General features: G+C 42.5%; 1 protein-coding gene across 9 annotated transcripts in view; it reads left to right on the top strand.

Moving 5' to 3' along the window:
• Positions 1 to 26,775, top strand: part of NCOA2 (nuclear receptor coactivator 2) — a 303,670-nt gene that overhangs the window by 239,173 nt on the left and 37,722 nt on the right. For 8 of the 9 annotated variants that reach the window (XM_032316141.1, XM_032316140.1, XM_032316133.1 and 5 more), the window contains 7 exons: positions 1,804 to 1,907; positions 6,141 to 6,318; positions 8,867 to 9,055; positions 12,556 to 12,657; positions 12,946 to 13,089; positions 17,675 to 17,822; positions 19,544 to 20,813. In XM_032316141.1, the coding sequence (XP_032172032.1) occupies positions 1,804 to 1,907; positions 6,141 to 6,318; positions 8,867 to 9,055; positions 12,556 to 12,657; positions 12,946 to 13,089; positions 17,675 to 17,822; positions 19,544 to 20,813 (2,135 nt within the window). Of the gene's footprint in view, positions 1 to 1,803; positions 1,908 to 6,140; positions 6,319 to 8,866; positions 9,056 to 12,555; positions 12,658 to 12,945; positions 13,090 to 17,674; positions 17,823 to 19,543; positions 20,814 to 26,775 lie in introns of those variants that run through there. The other variant, XM_032316142.1, reaches the window with a different exon arrangement.

Genomic DNA, 26,775 nt, shown 5'->3' with positions numbered 1-26,775 from the left:
CCAGCCATCAGGAGCTAGGGAAGGCAGCAAGAAGAGAACTAAATGAAGACTGACAGATCCTCACGTACTTACTGAGTTGTAAAGGCTACCAGAAAAGTCATCTCTCTCTCTCTCTCTCTGTTAAAGATTTATTTATTTGTTTTAGGGGTGGGGAGGGGGAGAGAGAGAGAGAAAATCTCAAGCAGACTTTGCGCTGAGCAAGTATCCCAGTGTGGGGCTCCATCTCACAACCCTGAGATCACAGCCTGAGCTGACATCAAGAGTCAGAGGCCCGAGCGACTGAGCCACCCAGGCGCCTCAAGTCCTGTGTCTCTTAATGGGATGCCACAATTACTCAGATCTAAGGAGGTGAACCAAGAATACAGTAATTGGAAAAGCAGATACAGTCTCCTTGTGATAAGCTCTGCGAAGAAGTTACTACATTTGGAACTCTACTACCTAAGGAAGAACTAACACACACAGATAGGCTAGTAGTAAGTTACGTTTGTAAACTACTTTATAGTTTCTAGGGCGTATTTTACCTGTCATCCAGTTTTCTCCTGTCACAGCACATCATGTACAGAAGGCAGGTCCTCTACGGCCTTAAAAAGTTGGAATGACTTCCTCTGGCTCGTCCTTCTAAATGGCTGAACTTAACCTTGAGCTCACACTGGTCATCTTCCCTTTCTCACTGAATGTACACGTGGCAGTGGCAAGATTTGGAGGAACTGCATAATTCCTAATTATGTTCTAGGTTCTCGGGGACAAGTGAAGTTTTCCAGATCTTCAGAATACTCTGTAAAATCTTTTTTACCAAAAAAAAAAAAAAAAAAAAAAGGAGGAGGAGGACCATGAAAGCAGGTTGATCCTGAGTACTAAATTGATTTACAGCTCTCTTTATTTGCATTTAATTACAATGCTGACATGCAGTGTAAACAAGGATATAATTTATTCAGGTACAAATAATCGACACATTGTTTTTGTGTTGTTTTCTCGCAAGTTGATGCTATGTATCTGTGAAGCTTTAAACTTTTTTTGATGTTCTTAAAATAATGAGTTTGCATATATGTCGATAACTGTGCACCTGTTTGTTCTCTGAGAATTATCCATGATGGGGCACTGTCCCAGGCCCTCCCCCAGGCCCAAATGCTGCCTCTCACGTTGTAACGCTGGAGCCCATATTGTGTGTCTCTGTACTAGACAAAAGGGCAGCCACTGAACCCCTCCCAGTGCCTGAAAGGGTGCCTCTTCTCTCTTCCATTCATCGGTGAGCACCTTCCACGGGATTGGGACCCCTCTTTCAGGATACTCCTGTGTGAGCGCGGCAGGAGGTGGAGCAGTACAGGCATCCAGACGTGAGCGCATGTCAGGTGGGGGCAGCCGTAGCAGGAGTGACTTCCCCTTCCTTCCTTCTTGAAATACCTGCAAATGCACCTCTGGTTATGCTCCTGAATCCTGAACAACAGACCTCTCGTTATCCTAGTTTGCGAAGTCCCTGGAGCAGGGACTAATTGTGCCGTAGCGTGTAACAGTTTTGTAGTTGAGGGAAAAAATGCTTGTCGGGGACTAGCACGAAACCACTAAACTCATTTTACCAACTGCCTGGGAGGGTCTCTGAGCCCCACGTTCTGGAGGTGAAAAGGTGGTGTGTTCCTGCTTCCAGCAGCATCTCCCATTCGGCAGCGGTGTAGACGGACTTGAACTCTTCCAGCGCCCCGGCTGATTCCACTGGAGATCTTACAGATCATTACAGTGACGATGTTTCTGTGTCATTCTGTCCTTGAAGAAGCACAGCCATTTAATTCACACTTCTGTTTATTGCAGAAAAAGCAGCAGCCGCCAACGTAGACGAAGTGCAGAAATCAGACGTGTCATCAACCGGGCAGGGAGTCATCGACAAGGATGCGCTGGGGCCTATGATGCTTGAGGTAGCGTACCCTCGTTCAGGCTCTGCCCCTACCCTGCCGTTGGTCATCACGTTACTATGTTCCCTTCTCAGGTGGATATAATTTCAGGACAATCTGCACTTAGTTTTCACTCGTAAAGCTTGAAGTGCTGCTGACTTCTGGAGCTTACTGGTACATACGTACCTGACTCCAGATTTCAGCCTATATACATTTCCCAGTAATAACAGAGCATTGCCTGAGCTAGATTATAAATGGACAAAGGAAGCATTTGTTTTGGAAAATCATGCTCACAAGTCCTATTAAATTCAGCAATAGAATTTTCATTTGAAATATTCCCCCAGTTCTTAGATTTTACATATGCCATGTATGGCTGTCCATACAGGCAGTTAAAATTCGAGGACCAGATGGAGGCTTATGTTTTTTATTTATGCTGCTTCAAACTAGTTTATCTCGTAAAGATGAAAACGGCAGTAATAGGCAGAGCTGTTCAGGTAAGCATCACAAGTGTAGTGGTTGGTCTTAACTCCCTGTTCTTTATTAACTTTCAGAAGTTTTATGACCAGACTCCTGTCTAGGATTTGTGAAGTCTCGTTTTCCTCTTTTATTAGCTAGTACAGTATTAAACACCAAGTGCTTTGCTGTACCTATTCCGAAATTAAAATTCAAGATGTAGGCTACGGGAAGATGAGGGGAAAAAATGTCGGTGAATATATAACAAGAAGCAGAGGAGCCCCGAGACATAAATTATGTCAGATCTCAGGATAATTTACTCTGCCGATGATATGATGAGATTGAAAATTACCGCATGGCCGGAAGCTGGGCGGCATCGTCACGTAGAATCACTTACCTCGTGGCAATAGCTGCCCGTATAGGAGAAAGTAGGATTTTTAAAGCAAAAATTACCAATAATTGCCACCTTTCTTTCAGTTGGTACATGTGATGATCTTTATTTTTAGAGAATATCATTCTGTGAAAATTTATCCTACTTTTGGAAGGTGGGGTGGGGGGACACAGAAAAAATAAAAAATCGTCTGACCGAGTCTTTGTATTTAGAAATGACAAGATTATTGACCCTGGCCCTGCTAGCCAAAGGACTTTAAATGACCCTGTGTTGTCCCTTGCTTATTCCTCTCGAGTCACTAGCTTGACAGTATCCAAGTACAGTTTTCAGGGAAAAAGCAAAAACACACTTAACCTGATTTTCCAGAGTCAACAAGGAAAGCCAGAGTGCTACTTCCTGCTTGGTTCTAAGAAGCAGATCAGAGAACTCTAACCAGGTGGACTATTTAGAATTAAATGAAAATAGAGAGGTTTCTGTGAAAAAATTTTTAATTATAAACAAAACTGATTTAGAAATTATGGTAATCTAAATTATTAACTTATTAGGAAATTCCCAGATGTCTGCATTGGTTCCCTATATGGGGAAGGATTACAGTAGGGTGGAAACTCCTGAAAAGATTATTGAGACTTCTAAAAAGGCATGTTTGGAGTAACCACAAGACTATGATTCAGGCCCTCTGAGAGCAAGTTTATTGATTATAGAAATCAGACTGCTGGGTATCAGTGGGCCTTCTCTCACAAAATCAGACCAGCATTTTTACTGTTTAAAAATAGTCTTCTGGGGCGCCTGGGTGGCTCAACTGGGTTAAAGCCTCTGCCTTCAGCTCAGATCATGATCCCAAGGTCCTGGGATCGAGCCCCGCATCGGGCTCTCTGCTCAGCAGGGAGCCTGTTTTCCCCTCTCTTTCTGCCTGCCTCTGCCTACTTGTGATCTCTGTCTGTCAAATAAATAAATTTTTTAAAAAATAGTCTTCTGAGAATTCAGTGGCAAGGACTTCTGTGGCAGGACTTCGGTGCTGAATAGGTTAGAGGATTAATGCTCAAATCTAGTGACTTAAGGTTTGAAGTCTTTATCCCTGTTTACATGGAATAATTTAAACAGGGAAAACTTGTTCTCGCTGAGCTGTTCCTAGGCATAGATGCACACTCATGCTTACATCATAGCATAGTGGTTGCTAGGCAACAAAACCAAATGTCAGTTTTTTTCATCAGAGCATATCACAGTGTGCTTTAAAAAACACAGTCTTATAAGATGAAACACTTTCATCTTTCAGTCATAGTATGCTATAAATCAGTCTTTTTGTCATGGTGCAAAGCAGTGGGGAGCTCTCTGCATTTTCAAAAGGGAGCTATAGGTAATATAATTATGAAAATCCCTGCGAATGTATATCCGAAGCAGTTAGTTTAGAAAGACACGTGGCACATAACTCATCAACTGACTTCCTTCCTTTCCCCCTTCGCAGACATACACCCGCATGCGCTTACTCACACGAGGCTTTCAAGGGTTGCTGCCAACCTGTTGTGGAAGGCCATTTGCATACAGTCTTGCTTTGCCCTGCACATCGTTCACACCATTGGTAAAACCTGACAGAATATTTCAGAAAGACTTAAAATTGAATGGTGTTACTTTTTTTTTTTTTTTTTAAAGAGCTATTCACTGGTGCCTTATGGTCATTTCTAATTTGAGAGAGCACTTAGTTTTGTGATGAAAATAGAATTAAAGATGGAATATATTCAAAGAAAGCTCACAAAATAGGAGCCTGTTAAGTAATAACTTAAGGAAAAAGCAAACTAGGATAAAAGTAAATACTTCGTGCCCCAGCCATACACATTGTCATGTCAATATGTACACGTAACATTCATGTTAAAAACAATAGTAAATACATAGCACAGGGAAGCTGTGTGACACAAGCTGAGGTGTGCCTGATCAGTATCAAGCCTTCTGTAGTCTTTTTTTTTTTTTTAAGATTTTATTTATTTATTTGACAGAGAGAGCGAGATCACAAGTAGGCAGAGCAGCAGGCAGAGAGGCGGGGGAAGCAGGCTCCCTGCTGAGCAGAGAGCCCGATGTGGGGCTCCATCCCAGGGCCCTGAGATCATGACCTGAGCCGAAGGCAGAGGCTTAACCCACGGAGCCACCCAGGTGCCCCAGGCTTCTGTAGTCTTGATCACTCACCTAATCTGTAAAACAGGGCTCTGACAAGCACAGACCCAAAAGGAAAAGGAGGAGTCACAAAGAGAAACTCACTAAACTCTCAACTTCCATATCACCAAGGTGAACATGATAGGAAAAGATTTGGGGCAAACACTGAAGTAGAACTCTGCTGCAGAGTAATCGCAAGCCAGAGCTTTTGAGTCCACCTGGATTCAGATTCCAGCTCTGCCACTGACTGAGTCAGAAAAGCTTATATAAACCACTGCCCCTCTTAGAGCCTCAGTTTCTTCCTCCTCTGCTAATTGAAGAAGGTAGCACATTCCTTCCAGAGTTGTAAATATTCAGATGACCCGATGTGTTTGGGCACAGTAAACATGCTCGGTAGTTACTCTCATTCTCTTTATTTCCTGAAATGATCCTAGAGTCTTTCTGTCCTGCCCTAATCTAGATTGGAATGACAGCAAGGAGGAATGGGGTCAAGCCACACGGCAGGAAAATGTTAATGTTATCTAGGTGGTTAGGGACCTGCATCTCCATGACTAGGGAACAAGTCATAGAGAAGGGCACAGTTCGTTAAGTTTCCAGTTGTCACTGTCAAAAACCAAAACCTCAAGTCCCCTTCCAGTCTTCAGACTCTACGGCTGAGGCCTCAGCGTGTGGTCCCCGTTGCCATTATCAGAGAGATACTTACTTCCCAGACCCTTCCCCTAAACAATAAAGGATTGATGTTTGAGGACACCTGCAGTTCTTTTCATTTAAACCCTGGCAGCTTTAAAGATAGCAAAGTTTGGGGTTTCTTAATCCTTAAACTGAAGGAAAATTATTGATGACCCTTTCCTCCCATTGTGTCACATGAGAAACGGGTAGAACATAATCGCTTTGTACTGGGTTGGTCACGTAAGCGTTGTCCTTGGCCAGGTGGAGTCCATCAGTATAATTTGGAAAATACAGATAAATGCCTGCACTTACATGGCAGTAGTTATCTCCTGATAACATAACAGAGTTAATATTTGTCATTTAGTTTGCGAGAAGAATCCCTGATCTAGGCTCTCTCCCACTTACTAAGACAGAACAATTTCACCACGCGAAAATGTATTCATTGTTCCCCAAAACTAGGAGAGGGGCAAGAGAGAGAGAAATCTCTTTTTTGTCCATGTGTGAATTCCACCCTTTCCCTTAAGGGGATCATCCCTTCTTAACAGCTGGATATGATTTTTCTCTTGTGTCCTTTCTAACATGGTTTGTGCCTTTTCCCTTAGGCCCTTGATGGGTTCTTCTTTGTAGTGAACCTGGAAGGCAACGTTGTATTTGTTTCAGAGAACGTGACACAATACCTAAGGTATAACCAAGAAGAGCTGATGAACAAAAGTGTATATAGCATCCTGCATGTTGGGGACCACACTGAATTTGTCAAAAACCTGCTGCCAAAGTCTATAGGTAAATGCTTATCTGCTGCTCCCTCCTCCCCCATGGTTGGAGGGGGTCACATAGAACTGGGTGGTATGTCAGTTGGGGATAAGGGTAACTGGGTAGTTCTTCAGAGAGGCTTGTATTAACTATTTAAGCTTCAAAGTCATGGAGAAGAGGACATCTGCAGATAGTGATCTTGAAGGAAAGATTGTTTTGATCCTCTATTTAAAGTATATGAAAATAGTTCAGATGGAAGGGACTCCTGTGGCAACTGTTTTCATGGGGTTTGTTTCATTGTTTTTTAAGGGGGTGCCACACTGCCCCCCCACTCTGGGCAGGGCCAGCCGCCTCTGATTGGGCTTGTGCTCCTTGGTTCTAAGAAGTAGAAGGTCATGAGAAGTTTGAGATTGGACTTGAGAAAAACAAAATTTTGAGTGCTGCTAATGAAGAGAGTCTGTGTGTGGGTGCCTCCAGTATCCTGAGGCCATGACATTAAGGAATAAGTGGCACATAGAGGGTCAGATGCTGTCGGGCCGGTAGCCCTGAGCGGGCTCTTCCATATTCCAGATGCTTTGGTGGCTCTGCCTCCTTACCCACTCTCCCTGGTCCACAGTGCCGAATTCCTGTCTCTCTAAAGATGCTCTCCAAGGGTGTCTAGGAGTCTCGAGGGCCACGGTTTCAAGTGGGTGGTTCGCAGCGCGGGCCCACCTTCCTTGCTGCTCCAGAGTATTGCCGTTCCCACTTACTAACTGGTTCTTTTTTTAATATTCTCACTTCGACTGATGATGCTAAGAACATCTTCACAGATAAAAGGAAGTGCATATTTTAGTACAGAATAAGGTCAAGTCCTGAGTTAGCAAGTATTTCTGTTCTTTTTTTTCAAATGGTTTCTATTAGCCGGTCTTATTGTTACCGCAGTAAATAGGAGAAGGCCCTTTTTGAATTCCATGAGGGCTAGCTTTTCCTTGGCAGGATAACCCTTTGTTCAAAGTGACTGCAACAGTAAGACAAAACATATGAATATTCATGTGAGATTCTTTTATTATATTCTGTAGTAAATGAACAAGAAAATGGGATTTCTTCAGGTAACTAATATTTCAGATCTCTTCAGTAATTTGATGACTTCCTCAAAGGACCTGTACTTATTAATTCACTATTACTAATTCACTTGTCTAAAGAGCTCTTTTCCTGACTTTATACTGTACTTCTTTTATATTTTAAAAATTACTTATTAACCTGAGTTAATAAGAACTCTTTTTTTCTTTCTTCTTTGATTTTTCTCTTTGTAGTATCCATTATGTAAATAAGCTTTTAAGAATACCGATGGCGGAAGAAACTTCCCAAATGTCTGCATAACGTATAAAGCTAGCTATGGTTCCTCCTGTGATTCCAAAACAGTTTCTTGGAGTTAACTTGATATTTCCTTTGTTCTTTCCAGGGTGTGTTTTCTTTTTTATTCCTTTGCAGCCCAGTGGCTATGGGCTTAGCATCGCATTCACCAGAGCACCTAGATATCCTTTTAAGTATTTTCTCACGAGTGAGCTTTGAGAGTGTGTTTGCTTATCTTAACCACTGGCCCTTATTTTTCGATCCCCTCTTTCATTGTCCTACTGATTGTAATATTTTTTAGATAAAACATAAAGAACAGTAAAGAAAAGGATACCAAACTGAGTATTAGGATTGGTTCTGATTCCAGCTCTAATTTTATTTCTCTTGATTGCTTTAACCCAATTCCCCAAAAAAGTGTCTTTCCTCTGTGTCGTTCTCTCTTGAATTAATACGTTTCTAAGGATTCACACTAAAGTAGAAGACATGTGACGTAGCCTTTCCCTTGGTAAAAAATAAATGATATTAGCAGGGCCTCTGCAGGGAGTTTTCAGTCGACTTGAGGAAATGTGCTTGAAACAAAATAGAGTCATTCAGCAACAGCTGACTTACACAATACATACCAAAATTTCTGTAAAATTCTACGGAAGAAAGGTCTGGGAGAGGCGGAGATAATGAGATCTCGGCCTCAGAGCCAAGTACTCTGGGCTGGGAGAAATAGTGGCAGATAAGGTGGCAGGAGCACCGGTGTCCCTGTGGGACCAGGTGTGGAGGCTGGTGGGGGAGGTCTGTGCTGGCCAGCATGGGGGATCTGGTCAGACGGGTAAGATGGGGCTGCTTAGTGAGATTTAGTCCATCAGTTCCAGTGGCCTTCTTATCCCTGACTATATCAAGTCTGCATCCTCTTAAAGAGCTTGATGCGTGCGGCACTTGATGCCAGTTCCAGATTTTTGAGCAGGGATAACATATCTAAAGGGCGTAAAATATCTAAAGTACAAGTAGGTTGAACCAGATTTCCAAGACAACAGAGTAAGGAAAATCCAAAAATGAAGAGCAGTGTCCTAATAATAGTTATCCAAGGCCTGACCTTGAAGGAAGGAGTCAGGGTGAAGAGTAAGAGGGTTAAAAGTTATTTTGGAAATCCCAAGCATTTTTCCCAGCTTGTTTAACATCAGCATCGTTTCGATAATTTGGCAGCAGCAAGCCTGGTGTTGGTTTGTAATTGTCGGATTGCTTTTACCTCCCTCAGTGAATGGGGGATCCTGGTCTGGCGAACTTCCTAGGCGGAACAGCCATACCTTCAATTGTCGGATGCTGGTAAAACCTCTACCTGATTCGGAAGAGGAAGGTCACGATAACCAGGAAGCACACCAGAAATATGAAACTATGCAGTGCTTTGCTGTCTCTCAACCAAAGTCCATCAAAGAAGAAGGAGAAGGTAGGACAAAATCTGCAGGCTGTCTTACATGTCTGTGTGTTTATCCCTGTGCTGCTTTTTTCATACTTAATTATCTAAAATGAGTGGCCACACAAAGAAGAATTTAGAAATGGTTTCTCCATTCTCTTTAACCTGCTTAATTCTTGTGATAAATTCGTCTTTTTTAAAGATTTTTATGTATTTGTCAGAGAGAGTGCACGCAAGCACAGGCAAGGGGGCAGGGGCAGGCAAAAATAAAAAGCAGACTCCCCGCTGAGCTGGGAGCCTGACATGGGAGTTGATCCCAGGACCATGGGGTCATGACCTGAGCTGAAGGCAGACGCCCAACTGACTGAGCCACCCAAGTATCCCTTAAGTTCGATTTTCTAAGTCTTTAGAACAGTACTATTCAGAATGTTCTGCATTCATGGCAGTATTGTGTATCTTCTGTGCCCAGTGCAGGCCCCACTAGCTACACGTGCCTACTGAGCACTTGCAATTTCAATAATGCCACTGGGGGACTGAATTTTGTATTTTATTAAATTTACATTTACCTAGCCACTAGTGGCAGCCCTACTAGAGAAGCTCTGGTAATAGTTAAGCTTCCCGGGGATCCGAGGCTCTTCTGGATTGTCTACTGCAAGCAGCGAGCCACAGACCTAGAAAAATGCACAAGTACAAACAGTATTTTTCATATACTTTCTGGGGGTTCATGGATTCCATACAATTAATCCATGGATGCAGGGTCCAGAATGCAGTGTACTAGAATGATCCATAAGAGAGGATAGAGATGGGAGTGACTGAGGGAGAGGATTTCAAGCTCTCAAGTTCTTAGTCTCTTCCCCTTAAAGGACGTGGCTATAGCATCCACCCGGATGCCCTCCAAGCAAGCCATACTATGCCGCTGAGTGTCCCTCTCTCCTCTGAGGCTTTGAAAGAGAGAAGGTGCGGAGGGGCACTCGGGGGTGAAAACCTAACGGGCTTTATCATCAGACACGCCTGCTCCTCATTCAGCCGCTTCCCAACTCTGGCTTTGAGCCAGTCTTTTGACCTCTTTTGAGCATCAGTTTGCTCTCTTCTCTCATCAAATGAGGTCAACAATGCCAGTATCAGAGTAAGGATTAAATGAATACGCCTGAACCATGATCAGCATTAAATAGTCCAGAACGTCCCCAACTTCCGATGGTTTGACTTAACTGTTCTTTGACATTAGGACTGTGCAAAAGCCATACACAGTCAGTAGAAACTATACTTCAAATTTTTTAATTCAACTCTTTGCCTGGGCTAGCGATATGCCTACAGTCCTCTCTCAGGATGCTGGGCAACGACAGCGAGCCACAGCAGAAGTCACACTTCCGAGGGTTATGCACCCATTGTGTCATTCGCCTTCAGTGTACTATCTGGTAAATTACATGAGTGGTCAGCACTTCATGAAAACACAGGCTTTGTGTGAGATGATGTTGCCCAACTGTAGACTAGTGTGTCTGAGCACATTTAAGATGGCCGTGGCAAAGTTACTATGTTTGGTAGGTTAGATGTAGTAAATGCATTTTCACCTTACAGTATTTTCATCTGAAAATAGGTTTGTCAAGGGGGGCACGTGGGTGGCTCATCCAGGTGAACGTCTGAACGTCTTGGTTTCAGCTCAGGTTGTGATCTTCAGGGTCTTGGGCTCAAGCCCCACGTCAGGCTCCACACTCAGCAGCGAGTCTGCTTGTCTCTTCCTCCCTCTGCCCCGTCCCTACTTTTGCACTCTTGCTCTCTTTCTCTCTCTCTCGCTCGCTCTCTCAAATAAGTAAATCTTTAAAAAGAATAATAAAAATAGGTTTATCAGGATGTACCCCATTGTAAGTTGAGGAAGATCTGTAGTTCATTCTTTTTTTTTAAGAATGTGAAAGTAATTTGTAATTTAAATTTTATTGAAAAGTAATGGAGCTCTCATAGATGACATAATTTTTTCAAAATTAAGTTTTTACGTAAGTATGCAATGTTGAGGGATATTTTTTTCTTTTTATGCAACATAATAAGTGCTGCCAATTCACCCATCTAGGATGCCATTCCAAAGTGGAAAAAAAAGATATAGCTGATCTAATTTGTGGTTTTGTGCTGTATATTTAAACATTTTTGTACATTTAAAGTCTGGTTCTCAGTGTTAACACAGTATGGCTGAGGAGGATTTCCGAGCCATAATGTGCTTGGGTTCGAATCCTGGCTTCACCAGCTTTGTACGGTGTTGGGCAACTTACTGAAACTCTGTGCTGTGGTTTCCTCCTGTGTTAAATGGGGAGAACGCCAGTACCCGCCTCATAGAGCTGGCACAAGGACGAAACAAACCGGGAGCCTCTAAAGCAGCTAAAAAAGATGTCTGTCTTGTAGTGTATGCTCAGATATTTAGCTTTTTATTATGTTGAGGACGAGGATTACATTTATATTTGGGATACCCACTATTCCTGGGTATATATATATATTTTTTTAAGATTTTTATTTATTTATTTGACAGGCAGAGATCACAAGCAGGCAGACAGGCAGGCAGAGAGAGAAGGAGGGGAAGCAGGCTCTGTGCTGAGCAGAGAGCCCGATGCAGGGCTCGATCTCAGGACCCTGGGATCATGACCTGAGCCGAAGGCAGAGGCTTTAACCCACTGAGCCACCCAGGCACCCTTCCTGGGTATATTTAAAGAACTCCTTCCCCAGATTTCAAGACGAGCAATCATAAATCAAGGACATAAGATATGAAGACTTTTTTGACCTTTTTTTCCAGCATTTTGAAATTGAAAGAGCTACACAGTGTGCCCTGCATGTTACAAAGATAAATAAAACATTACCCTGTTCTCTAGAAGTGAACACAGATGAATAAAACAATGTCAGTGGGTAAGGAATGAAGGCTCAGCATGGCTTTATGAGAAGCCAGCCAGGGCCGAGATTTGACCAGTAACGCAGCCGCTCTGGCGCATGCTGCACTTTCCAGGATTTGTTCTCCAAGTCACCTCCAGCCTTGGAGGTTCTTGGTTTGAAAGCGCATATTGCCATTCTGGGGGCAGCCGCTTCGTTGGGTAGAGGGGACGTCTAGTGTTCCGGTAGCGTAGTGAACCAAAAACTCAAAAAACAAATGCTTGACAGAGCAGAGTATGGGATTTGAGTTTTCATCATCTGTGTATTGATGTTGAAATGAGCTGCTTGTCGAGGTCCACCACGCTCCCCTGCTGTCCCTGGGAAGGTGGTTGCAGATCATTGGAGCCCTTGTGGTGGGTGGACTTCGGCCACATGTGTCCCTGGCTTCAGTGGTCTCCCCCGACCTCCCCCAGCTCTTCGTGCACAGCACGCCCTTGTCCGTCCCCCAGCTCTTCCCACTCAGGCAGGGAGAGGGCGAAGCCGGGGGTGGGGGGGGGGGTGCAGGGTGCACAGTATTCTGTCGTCCCTCCCGCACTGATTGGCAAGGTCGCATTGTCTTAAATACACTTGAGTTTGTGTGACTCGCTGGAAAGGCCTAATGTGGTAACTATGAATGTATGTGATTGAAGATTTGCAGTCCTGCTTGATTTGTGTGGCAAGAAGAGTTCCTATGAAGGAGAGACCAGTTCTTCCCTCATCAGAAAGTTTTACTACTCGCCAAGATCTCCAAGGTACATTTTCTCTCCAAAGCAATCATTTGAGAATATCGACCTATTCGTAAGGCAGGGGCTCTGTTCAGGAGATAACAAAGAAGCTGGGGATGGTGATGGGCGCCTGGGCAGAAGCCTCAAGACGCCGCAGGAAGGAGAGGGAGGGACGCTTCTTTTCACTGTCCGCCCTTTCGGTCCATGTACTTGTGCTGCCTATTCTAAAGAAGGATATTTTTCTCTTGTAAAATGCTAATCACTTCCAGACACATAGATGAGTGTGTAGGTGTAATGCTTGCTGTCGTTTCATAGGCAAGATCACTTCACTGGACACAAGCACCATGAGGGCAGCCATGAAACCAGGCTGGGAGGACCTGGTGAGAAGGTGCATTCAGAAGTTCCACGCGCAGCACGAAGGGGAGGCTGTGTCCTATGCTAAGAGGCATCATCATGAAGGTAAGCGTCCCCATGTGCCACTCCTCTTGGAGTTGACATTGCTGCATGACTGCTTCCTGCGGGAGCTTTCTCTGAAACCGTGAGCCTGAAGTTCACCTCAGGAAACTTGGATCTGTTGACTTTTTATGTTTAGATGTGGTTGCATCGTCTAGCCATCTAAATGTCGCCATCTAAAGGAAAATTTAAGAGGCGCCTGGGTGGCTCAGAGGGTTAAGCCCCTGCCTTCGGTTCAGGTCCTGGTCTCAGGGTCCTGGGATTGAGCCCCACATCAGGCTCTCTGCTCAGTGGGAGCTTGCTTCCCCCTGTCTCTGTGTTTGCCTCGCTGTCTACTTGTGATCTCTCTCTCTGTGTCAAATAAATAAATAAAATCTTAAAAAAAAAAAAAAAAGGAAAATTTAATAGAACCTGTAAGACAGAAGAATGAGATAAATCAGAGATCATTTCATAAAAACAGAAGAAAGGGAAGGAAAGAGATCATTTTTTCTGATCCCAAGGCTTCTGTATATAAATATGACTATGTAATAAGGGGCCAGTTAATATCAAAAGAAATCTCTGAATCAAGGAAAATCTGGAAATAAGAATGAAGTGAAATTTGCAAGAGCAGCTGAATTCCTAGTAGAGGGGACAGTGAGATCCTGGGCTCTTCTTCCAGATGATGACCCCTGAAGATGTTTCTAGAAGGCCCAAAAAATGAAGTCACTTGTCTTGAGGTCACAGGTCAGCTAGACTGACGGTTAATTAGCAAGATGGCTAGAACTAAACCCAGGATTTCGAAGTCCTACGCCAGTAACAATAGCAGCCCTCCTGGGCACGTGGTCTTTGTGCAGTTATCTTCCTTCCTTACACTGTCTTGTGGACCCTCAGCACAGCTGTGCGGTAGGTGTTAGGACTCAAGCTGGAGACCTAGAAGCAGGTGAAATGACTGGCTTGTCAGCACTGGAGCCTAACTTGCCATCCCTCTGCTGTGCAGTCCCTCTGCTCTGCTGCTCCTGGAGCTCTTCGTGCTCAATCACATTTCCTCAAGTGCCTTCTGGTTTCTTGTTCTATCTGTGAGAACGAAGAAAAACTGCCTTTGCCTGGCACTTATTCAGAACTAAGTGGGGGAAGGAGACACTTCTCCTGATCTTTCGGTCCTCTCGTGCACACTGCATGTCCTGGCAGGGGGCACCTGGGTAGGAGGCCTGGATTACCAGGGAGGGGCTGTGAGGCCTGGGACCAGTGGGGCCCAGCAGAGTGTGCCTGGTAACTCGGTTTGGCAGATTGTTACATTTGGCAGAAAAAAAGTCCTAACACCCCAATTGAAGACAGAGTTTTAGGTTGTCCTCTTCCATTTAATGTGCCTCTTTGACCTTAGCATTTTACCAGTAGTGTTCATATGCTTACACTCTGTGCTTTAAGGTCACTTACAGAAAAGTACAAATCATAGTAGATGACCTCTCTCCCCATCCCCTTATTTTTGTCTCATCTCATTCCTCTTTTTCATCTTATTTATCCTTCTTAGAAGTAAGTACATAATCCAGCAATTTGTGCCTTTCAGCATCTTTCTCTAAGTTGGAAGGAATGAGGAAGTAAAGATTCAGAAATCAGTATTTAACCTACTATTTCACTAGATCTGGTTTAAAATTTAAAAAATAGTAACAATGGGGGTGCCTGGGCAGCTCAGTTAGTTAAGCCTCTGACTCTTGTTTTTGGCTCAGGTCATGATCTCCAGAGTGATGAGATTGAGCCCCGAGCTCAGCTCCGTGCTCTGCTGGACGTGAAGCCTGCTTGAGATTCTCCCTCCCTCTCTTTCTTGCTCGTGCACGCTCGCTCTCTCACTCCCTCAAATAAATCTTTCCAAAAAAATAGTAACAACAGGGGGCACCTAGGCATCTCAGTTGATGAAGCATCTGACTCCAAGGTCCTAATCTAAGGTTTGTGAGATCAAGGCCCAAGCTCAGCAAGGAGTCACTTCTCCCTCTCCCTCCCTTTCCCACCACTTGTGCCCTCTGTCTCACTCAAATAAATAAATAAAAATTCTTTTAAAAATAATAAAATAAAAAACAGTAAGAATAAGAAATATGGGTAAGAAATCACCATGAACAAACACATTCAGTGTCCTTGAGCCCTGAGTAGCAGTGTCCTACACTCAACTCTGTGGTCTTCCAATTCCTTACGGAAGGGTTTGCAGAAATGTACCAGGCACTGTGGTAGGCTTAAATAGGCGGGACCCACTGAAGGGAAACTACAAAACATATGAAATACCCTGCATCCAAACGTATGAAGTAGGTAAGTTCGAAGGTAATCAATCACATTGAGTAAAAATCTACAAGTTTGTGTTTTAATGGAAGAGCTTCCAAAGTGAATTCAGGTGCATGCTTAACTATGTCTAATTAAGTAGAGATGTTTGGTGTAGACCAGATGGAAATAGAAAATCTTAAGGGATCACAGATGAAATTCCAAATATGTAAGTTTTTCAAAATAGGAATCCTATTATAAATATTGTATTTATTCTGCCTTATAGGAACCTACTCACTGCAAAAAGCAAAATACACATACGCACAGTAATTCATTTCCAGGTCCGCCACTCCTGAGTAATTTCATGCAACACTTGATGGCAGAAATACCTAAGCACTGAATGTAACTGAAACTGCGGAGGGGGTTTCATTAGGGAAATTGCTCAAAGTGAACTTTTACCAAGAAAAACCCAAATCCATACTGTGTGTCAGCGACTCCCTCCCTCACTCCCTTGTGGCAATTTTGTAAAGTTCATGAATGTGCTCGATCTGGCTATTCGTGGTGCTAGCTCTTCAACTTACAGAATTTGTATAGAGGATTATGTGATAAAAACATGGTAGTTTTCTTAAAATTGTTTAAACGGGTTACCAGATTATGTGTCTACTTTTTTTCTGAATCGAGATTTTTTTTTTTAAAGATTTTATTTATTTATTTGACAGAGATCACAAGTAGATGGAGAGGCAGGAAGAGAGAGAGAGAGAGAGAGAGAGGGAAGCAGGCTCCCTGCTGAGCAGAGAGCCCAGTGCGGGACTCGATCCCAGGACCCTGAGATCATGACCTGAGCCGAAGGCAGCGGTTTAACCCACTGAGCCACCCAGGCGCCCCCTTTTTTTTTTTTTAAGTTCTTTTTTAATAGGCAGTATTTAGTTGTTTTAAAAGATAAATCTGAGGGGCGCCTGGGTGGCTCAGTGGGTTAAAGCCTCTGCCTTCGGCTCAGGTCGTGGTCCCAGGGTCCTGGGATTGAGCCCCACATCAGGCTCTCTGCTCAGCAGGGAGCCTGCTTCCTGCCCCCTCTCTCTCTCTCTCTGCCTGCCTCTCCACCTACTTGTGATCTCTGCCTGTTAAATGAATAAATAAAATCTTTAAAAAAAAAAAAAAAAAGATAAATCTGAAATTTTATTTTAAGAGACATTATTTTAACCTAGTTGATTTGTTGTATTTTCTTCTCTTGCCTTGAAAATGGAAACACCAGATTCTTTATTCAGAAATTAAACTAATTGTACTTTTATTATTTCAGTTTTCTATTTAGCCTTTTTCTCTTCTGAAGACTTTTCTGTTTATCTCTTACTTCCTGAGGTCCTGTCCACAGAAATAATACTCCTTACACACTGAGAAACAGAATGGGGGTAGTATTATGAGATGATGAAAAGTAATAACTTGAAGATGAATATTCAGAGAATATAATGTCATAAATTTTACTGTAATATTTTTATTAGTGTTTTTTTAAGGTTTTATTTATTTATTTATTTAAGATTTTATTTATTTATTTGACAGACAGAGATCCCAAGTAGGCAGAGAGGCAGGCAGACACAGAGGAGGAAGCAGGCTCCCCGCTAAGTAGAGAGCCCGATGTGGGGCTCGATCCCAGGACACTGGGATCATGACCTGAGCCAAAGGCAGAGGCTTTAACCCACTGAGCCACCCAGGCACCCCTATTTTTATTAGTTTAAAAAGAAATTAAAGGCAAATTGTAATCTTTAAAGATATTATGTTTATGCATTGTATTGTTTTTTGGTATTTTAAAACATTCTGGTATTTTTAAACATACCATTGCAAAGCTAGTTTTAAGCCAATAAATGGTTTGCACTCTTTTTTACCATGGTACTTAAGATTTATTTATTTATTAATTTATTTGACAGAGAGAGATCACAAGTAGGCAGAGAGGCAGGCAGAGAGAGAGGAAGGGAAGCAGACCCCCTGCTGAGCAGAGAGCCCAATGTAGGACTCGATCCCAGGACCCTGAGATCGTGACCTAAGCCAAAGGCAGAGGCTTAATCCACTGAGCCACGCAGGCACCCAGTACTTAAGATTTTAAAAAGAAGATAGTTCAAGGGTCCAAGCCATATTTTAAAAAAAAAAAAAAATGTGCATTGAATTTATTAGTATTTTGAGTAAAAAAATAAATGTGCTTTTAAAATGTTAAAATGTTTCAGTATCATGAAATAGTATTTCCAACTCTTGTTAACATGCTAGTAGGAAAATATGAAAATGAAATTTATTACTATTAGTGTGTCTTCTCCCGCCCCTTACTCTCTGTTTGTTTGTTTGTTTTTGTAAACATGAATTCTGTTTCCTTGCTTGCCCACAGTGCTGAGACAAGGATTGGCGTTCAGTCAAATCTACCGTTTTTCCTTGTCCGATGGCACTCTTGTTGCTGCACAAACGAAGAGCAAACTCATCCGTTCTCAGACTACTAATGAACCTCAGCTTGTAATATCATTACATATGCTTCACAGGTAATCCTTGTTCTAAGAAATCACTCTTTCCCTTCCCCAAATCAAGAGGAAATGTTTCCAAAGCAACAGATACCCCTAGAGCTTTTCAGCCTTGTTAGATATGTCTGTTCATCGGCCACACGCAGGTACAATATAAAATTAAGTTGCTATTAACTTCTGACTAAGAGACAACTTAGGATACCGGCAAAGGAGGGCTATCTCTTGAATTTGCGCCTTAATACTAGTGAATTTTAAAACCCCGCTGGAAGAACACAGGCTTCCGCTCACGGGGCTCCGACAGGAAGGCCTCCCCTAACAGGGAAGGGAAGTTAGGCCATCCCTCCAATGGGGACACGTGCAGTGAAGTAGGAAAGCCGCTAGCAGGACTTCTGCTCCTGTGCGTGGAAATCTGAGACTTCCAAGTATATCTACTTAGAGGACTTGTTTTGGGGCTTTTTCCCCCCTCAGGTTTAAGTTAACTTCTTGCCATTAGTCTTTCAATTGAAAGGTAATAAACATTTCCATTAAAAAATGACAGTACAGAAAATTGAATGTTGATTTTAAAATAAATGTCATAAACTACATTGTTTTAGAGCACAAATGTAGGGAAATGATTACATTTTGCCTTACATAAATATTTATGTATGTACGGTATAAAACTTTATGAGGTACTACCAGAAGATACATAAAGTTGCTCTGGTGAAAGAGTCCCCTTTTATTACACTTCTCGATTGTATCCTTTCTTATTTGGGAATTTAAAAAATCAGGCAGCCCTGTTTGCCAACTGTTAATAAATCTGACCTCAAACTGAAACAATTTGAAAGTGATTACAGATGTGCCAGATTTCACCCCCCTAAGTGAAAGCTGATGTTTGATGATTTGTGAAACCTGTTTTGTTTGGATTTGTGAACACATGTGGTAACTCACAAGTGACTGCCAAGGCTGTAAATTAAAGCTCATAGGGCTTGGAAAATCATCTAGCCCAGAAAGGTTGCCTTGAGTCACCAGTAAGGGAGTGGATTGGAGTTGTCTGGGCGTTGGGGGTAAGATCACAGAGCACAGTCACTCTAAAGTTTGGCCCTACATTGTCTGTGCTAGAGTCTCTTGCTTTGACCAACAAGGGGCTCTGTTGGACAAGGTGATCTAATTCACAATACTTTGAATAACTTCACTGGCTCTAGTACTTGCGGAGTTCCTACTAGTTGAGGCGGGCTCCCCCAACCCCACCCACCAGTTTTGAAGTTTGCTATCCATCTTGAGCCAAGTAGTATACCTCAGAGCTCTCTGGGCTTACAAATGTGTCTACTGTTAGGAATTGTGATTTGACAGATAACTGAAGACAGCTCTGCTTATTAGGGTCCTTCCTTGAAGATGGGACAAGCTCTCAGTTATCCATGTATATATAATATATAATACCATGTAATGAGAAAGATATTATGTAATTGGAACCCCTCTCATGTCTTGTCTGGTAACTACGATTTCAATCCAGTAGTAGTCACATTTAAAGACACCTCCTCTATAAAACCGCAGACATCTTAATGAGTTGACTGCAAAACATCCCTCTTGGTCCAGAATTATGCATGCTCAGTCTTGTCCATAATTGCAGATTGTTTCATCCAAGTATTATCTGTCCTGTAAATGTAGTCTGTTCTTTTAAAGAAAAGAGGCCATCTCATTTTTTAAAAAATTAATAACAACTTGCTAAATGCGTTTCCTTTTATATTTCTCTCCTCATCTTACAGAGAGCAGAATGTGTGTGTAATGAATCCGGATCTGACTGGACAAGCGATGGGGAAGCCATTGAATCCACTTAGCTCTAGCAGCCCTGCCCATCAGGCCATGTGCAGTGGGAACCCAGGTCAGGACATGACCCTCGGTAGCAATATAAATTTTCCCATCAATGGCCCAAAGGAACAAATGGGCATGCCCATGGGCAGGTTTGGCGGTTCCGGGGGAATGAACCATGTGTCAAGCATGCAAGCAACCACTCCTCAGGGTAGTAACTATGCACTCAAAATGAACAGTCCCTCACAGAGCAGCCCTGGCATGAATCCAGGACAGCCCAACTCCATGCTTTCGCCACGGCATCGCATGAGCCCCGGAGTGGCTGGCAGCCCTCGAATCCCACCCAGTCAGTTTTCCCCTGCAGGAAGCTTGCATTCCCCTGTGGGAGTTTGCAGCAGCACAGGAAATAGCCATAGCTACACCAACAGCTCCCTCAACGCACTTCAGGCCCTCAGCGAGGGGCACGGGGTCTCACTGGGGTCGTCGCTGGCTTCACCAGACCTAAAAATGGGCAATTTGCAAAACTCCCCCGTTAATATGAATCCTCCCCCACTCAGCAAGATGGGAAGCTTAGACTCCAAAGACTGTTTTGGACTTTATGGGGAGCCCTCTGAAGGTACACCTGGTCAAGCAGAGAGCAGCTGCCATCCCGGAGAGCAGAAGGAGACCAGCGATTCCAGCATGCCCCAGGCCGTGAGCGGTGAGAGAGCCGATGGACAGACTCGGCTGCATGACAGCAAGGGACAGACCAAACTCCTCCAGCTGCTGACCACCAAATCTGACCAGATGGAGCCTTCGCCCTTATCCAGCTCCCTGTCGGACACAAACAAGGACTCCACGGCGAGCCTGCCTGGCTCTGGCTCGACACACGGAACCTCGCTCAAGGAGAAGCATAAGATTTTGCACAGACTCTTGCAGGACAGCAGCTCCCCCGTGGACTTGGCCAAGCTAACAGCAGAAGCCACGGGCAAAGAGCTGAGCCAGGAGGCCAACAGCACAGCTCCCGGCTCAGAAGTGACTGTTAAACAAGAGCCCGTGAGCCCCAAGAAGAAAGAGAATGCACTACTTCGCTACCTGCTAGACAAAGATGATACTAAAGATATTGGTTTACCAGAAATAACCCCCAAACTTGAGCGACTGGACAGTAAGACAGACCCTGCCAGCAACACAAAATTAATAGCTATGAAAACTGAGAAGGAGGAGATGAGCTTTGAGCCCAGTGAGCAGGTAAGTTGGGTCCTGTGTTCTCTCAGGTGTGCCAGTCCATACCCAACAAGGATTTTCACGGGGAGGCCACAGGTGATGGGACAGAAATAAGCCTCCTCCTTTGCTGTTCCTACGTGGAGACAGTTTATTCTCATTGAAGCTCCCTGTCCAAGATACTCCTGTCTACCAATGAGTGACATCGCCATCAACCAGGGGTAGGCTGACTGACCTTTTTTTTTTCTCTTGTGAAAGGCCAGTGGTAAATATTTTAGGCTCTGTGGACTGTCCAGTCTCTGCCGCCGTGGTACGAAAAACAGCCATAGATACTATGCGAACAAATGAGAGCTAATAAAACTTTACTGACAGACACTGATCTTTGGATTTGATACAGTGTTCATGGGTCACAAAATGCTCTTCTTTTGATTTTTTTTTTTATTATTAAAAAAATGAAAATCCATTCTTAGCTCAGGGCATAGGAAAACAGGCAGTGAGCAGGATTTAGCCCACAGAGCAGCTGTAGTTTGCTGCCCCTGTTAATAGAAGATGCCTGAATCAGAGATAATCACATCCTTGAAACTGGCTCTGTCAGGACAGACTTCATTGAATTATTTCCCATTTACCTTTCTCTCTCTTTAAGATCAGAGTTTGGTTTTCAAACCTAATGAGTATCATCGCACCCTTCTTTCTTGTCAGCTGAACCTTCTGGTTAATGTTAAAGAATTCTTTTCTTTGCCTTTTTTTTTTTTTTTTTTTTTTAAGAGTTCTTTCTGATGTAGTGGTTTGGCATAAGATGTTTCCTGGGGACTCAGTGTCGGGCTGGGTTAATGATCCAAGACTTCACCCTGCATCACCAGCTCGCTTTCTAATCCCTGGGAACAGCCTTGGACTTCAAATCTTTTAAGTCCTGATTGGTTAACAAGTGAAGAAGCCACATCGGCCTTTCTGCTTGAAATGGTTCGCTAATTTGTCTGGCAATTCGTTTTGCAAGTGGAGAGTTGTATGTGTCACTGTCTTGGGAGACTAGGTGTGGATGGGGAGAGAAGAGGGCAGACTCCCTCGCTACGGTCTTGAACTCTGCTGAGTCAGCGGAGGCTGGCCTGGGGGCAGAGCTAGGATTGGAAGCCGGAATCAGGAAGGCTGAGGCCAAACACCCCCGCCCCTAGAGCTGGGCTCCCTCCACCAGGGTTCTTAGTACTTAGCTTCCTTCATTTCTTTCACTTTGATGTCTTGGCAGCTGCTACATTCCTGTAAGACAGACATGATTTTTTAAACCTACGTGCCCTTCACCAGAGAAACATCCTAATTCTATAATCATCTTTGATCATTAACCCTGGAACGCAGACGTTAGTGGAGGGTTTGACAATACAGCTGTCCTTTAATGCCGTGAAATCGGTTAAGTGGGGGAAACTCAAGAGTTTCTTTCAGCAGAAAGTTAAGAGCAATACCTTGGAGTAAGTGTAGGGTGAAGCTGTATTGATGACTGTCAGTGTTGAGGTTTACTAGGTTAGAATATACAGAGTGGGTGGCAGGCACAGATACTGTCCCCCAGATTTCCCTAACACATGCTAGAGGGCAAGAGGGTGACTCATGAGGGCCACCTTAGCTCACTGGCTAAGTGGCTGGCCCCTCCCTCCATACACAGAATTTATTTCATTCCCAGGCCTGAGGCCCGAGGGACTTAGAGGGTCAGGGAAGGGGGACACTGTTTGGCATGTCTATATTTAGTATGTGATGACGCTAACTTCAGACAAGAAACTGACACACACAGAAAAAGAATTTTTTTTTAAGACTTTGAGTCACTTGCCGTTTCTGATTGTTGTTTAGGAGAAACATTTTTCTAATCAAAATCATCTTACCTAGGGAACATGAGCACAAATCTGTTATTTTGGATGGACCAAACAGCAGTGTACACACATACACATACAATTTTTTTTCTTAATGAAACCCAGTCCCTGGTCTCACCCTCCATTCACTCCCATTTAAAAATAAAACTCCACCAAAAAATACTGCTTCAGAGCAAATTTAACATTGAAAACATTGCAACTTGAAAAGAAAAGTTACCACAGGAAGTATGCATTACCTAAATTTAGATCAAAGTCAGAATGACTTACTTTAAGGAAAAAACAGTGATTCTTTCACCTCCTGCTCTCCTTCTCTATTCCCAAAACAGATTAATTGTATCTCCTTTTAACTGCTGTACCAGTTTGTTGAAGTTTTTCTTTCATTTCAGGGGAATGCGGGTTTTTTATTTAATGAGATAAACTGTTAGGGAGCCTGAATTATACACTCAACTGTCGTGTTATTTTGACTCAGAAAAGAGCCATTAACCGAGTGTGTGTTTAAGCTACCTATAACTTATTAAGGACAGGAAGTACTTCGATGGGGCTGTTATACCTAAAATAGTGTTCCTTACTGGGTAGAGTATTTAAACAACATTTGTTTCTACGGTGTTTCGTCACTAACAGGAAGCAGTGACTGAAATATTTCCAATATGTTTACCGACTTTCAAGTTACATACTTACTTACCCAGCGGAGCATGTTGATAGTCTTAGGTTCTCTCTAATGCTACTGGGCCAGTTCTAATGAAGGCCTAGAAATCTTCTAAAAGGAACATATTGTTATTTCGCTCCACTAGAAAGGCAAACCATATTTTAAATGGGCAGTGTCCTGAAAATTTCCCTCCAAATGGGGTATATTTATATTACCGTCTTTTAAAACTTTCACCATTTTTTAAAAACAATTTTATGTTAGGCCAGTGTGGTAAAATTACACTTCTTATTTAAATTTTTGAAAAGATGTTTTATAACTTATTAAAATACTTATGTTATTAAAATGCATGTGCTCTTTATATTTCCTTCAGAGAACAAGTTGATTTGACACATGAAAAATTCATAAAACCAGAAAAATGAAAAATTAAAGAAATCAAGTCCAATTTTCATTTTGTAGAACTTTTATAAAAATCTTTCTGACTCATTTTTTGCCTGAAATAGTTTAAACTAACTATTCAAATTGATGTGGCTAATTTGAGCATTCGAATAGATGCCTAAGCAAAACTTTGAAGAATCTTGGCAAAGCATTTTAAAGGAAAGCATTAATCTTTTTGTCTTGTGAAGAAAATGCCTAACAAAGTAGGCATGGACTAGAAGAACTTTCAGTGAGAATTAAAGCTTAAAAGAATGGGGGGGGGGGGCAGCTGGAATATTTGATCAGAAACTTAATGTGATCACATCTATCCCTTCTAAAACTTACATGACTACAGAAGAAAATTCCATAATTGTCAGATTTTATTGCCAAACAGGCAAAGGGGTTATAATAGACATTCTGAATTTTACGTCCTTGATGAAGAACATTTAAAGTATACTTAAGACAATCTGATGAATGTTAAATGTGTACTCCAGAAATTAACAAGAAATAAACACAAGCAAAACAATATTATCTCTAGTGGGGAAAATTACATAATGTATTCTTCTGATGGAGAGCTGAGAGAATTCAAATAATGCCTATAGTTATGGGGATCCAAAGAATCAATTTCTTTTGAATAAGAAAACAAGAAGTGCCCACATGGCTTTCTTAAGACAAAAAAGTGTTCAGTTACTTGTCGGAACTAGACTGATCCCCCAGTTGAATCTGGTCAGCAATTAAAATGGCAGAGATTAAAATTTGGAAATCGGTTTTTAATACATGCTTTTTTATAATACATGCTTTTTAAAAATAAAAATCAACCAAGGAAAATATTGGATTTTAAATTTTCTAATTATTTGAAGTTGAAAAACCAATAAATTGATTTAAACCATCCAAATAATTTATTAGATTTTGTTTTTTGAGAGAGGGAGAGAGCACAAGCTGGGGGTGGGGGACAGAAGAAGAGGGGGACAGACTCCCCACTGAGCAGGGAGCCAGACGTGGGACTTGATCCCAAGACCCCAAGATCAGGGCCTGAGCTGAAGGCAGAGGTTTAACCAACTGGGCCACCCAGGCACCCAAGCCATCCAAATATATTTTAACATTTTATATGTATAATATTTAGACTTCTTTTCAGTTGATTATATTAAACACAAGAGTAGATTACAAAGGAAGAATCATGAATCTTGTTGATAGAACTCTTTGAAACTATGATGATAGTTATCTTTCTGTTTGATGGACGTGGTTTAAAGTATAATTTTATTTGCATGATAAGAGTCAAGGTAAAAAGGAAAGATAGGAGTCTAGACAGAGGCTGTTGTTAATCTACATTGTAAAAACTTTCTTCTACACATAAATGGGATTGGGGGCAAGTATAAGAGCATCTACTGAGGATAATAATACTCTTTATATTTATTATTGTTTATATGAACCTTTTTATTTTGGCTGTTTCTCATCCAAGGCAATCTGCAAAGCTTTTTCAAGAAGCAGCTTATTACTTACTCACCCCCTCCTTCCTCCTCCTTCACCCCCAACTCCCTCCACCCCTCTGCCACACACACAGTGAGCTTCCTCAAGGGCCACTTTTTTAAATGCTCTAGACAAGGCAGCAGCATAGTAGGGAAACTTGGTTTCATAGGAGAGCAATAAATTTCAGTTTATTAGAACTTCTTTCTTATGTCTATAGCTATTTAATGATACAATTACAAGGGTATTTATTACACATTCTTAGGAAGTATTTTTTCTGAGAAAATAATGGCAATTATAGGAATTTCTATGAGAAATTTAGTTGATCCTGGAAAATTTTCTTAAATCACAGGATAATATGGTTAAAGGAATTCATTTAATTGACTGAGTGTCCATGATTATGTTCCAGGAACTGTTCTTGGAGGACAATAAATGTTCATGCTGATGTTTATACCTTTTGTATTCAGTAAAACATGATAAAGATAGATTTGCAGTGGAGTCACTTTATTTGTACATTTAACTTGCACAAAATCCTGTATACACATTCAGAAGAAAGGAAGGGGGCAGCAACGAAGTGGTTAAGTAATGTGAGCAGTTCTGCCCACCATTATACCCCATCAGTACGTACCGTAGCAGAGTGATCATGAGGTGGGTGACAAGAGTTTACTGGGTGTGGGTTCTCCTGTGGCTCTAACAGCGTGAACATGTAGCTATGTGTTTTTAAAAGCAGCACAGCCTCTACACGCTACACGCTACACACTAAACTGTTTAGGACTCAGCTGAAAAAACAGCTTTGTGTTTCCACTCTGGAGAAGAAACTGACTGTGTTGTCCTCAGAGGGGACACAGGTGTACAGTGAGGTGTCTCCCCCAGGATCATTTTATCTCTGTCTGTCTATACTTTAGGATGCTGACTTCAGAGCCCAGCCCTTACCTAAGAGGTATCGTTCCCATATTTGATGCCTCCATCTTTTGTCGGAAATGGGTGGCTAAACTAAACTGGAAAATGGTCTTGTGATTGCCCCAGCAACACACTGGGAATTTCCTCAAAAGTGGATCTTTAGGGGCACCTGGGTGGCTCAGTGGGTTAAAGCCTCTGCCTTCGGCTCAGGTCATGATCCCAGGGTCCTGGGATCGAGCCCCACATCGGGCTCTCTGCTCGGTGGGGAGCCTGCTTCCTCCTCTCTCTCTGCCTGCCTCTCTGCCTACTTGTGATCTCTGTCTGTCAAATAAATAAATAAATAATCTTAAAAAAAAAAGTGGATCTTTAGGTTATTACTAAGCTAGTTGACTCTGAAGAAGGAATCAAGTAAAATATCACTTCAGTTTCTCTTTCCTAACTTGAAAAACATGGCCAGTAAGACTTCTCATACAGGTATTACATGTGCCATAAATTTCAGAAAACCTGGGTAAATTCAACCTTTGCATGGGGAATAGGAATTATATATAGAACAAAACTGTGGGGCATTTTGCTTCAAGCAGACCTCCTCTCAGGTGTAAACAGTTCTATCTGAATGCCCTGGGTGGACAAAATAGTCACGGTCAAGGATTCAGAGTCCATCCAGTGACTTTGGGGGAATTACCTAACTTCTGTGTTTCCACCTACACATCCAAGA

Source organism: Mustela erminea, chromosome 16, assembly GCF_009829155.1.
Source record: "Mustela erminea isolate mMusErm1 chromosome 16, mMusErm1.Pri, whole genome shotgun sequence".
Lineage (NCBI taxonomy): Eukaryota > Metazoa > Chordata > Mammalia > Carnivora > Mustelidae > Mustela > Mustela erminea.
The sequence above is the reverse complement of the archived record's forward strand: the minus strand, read 5'-3'. Positions and strand labels throughout refer to the sequence as shown.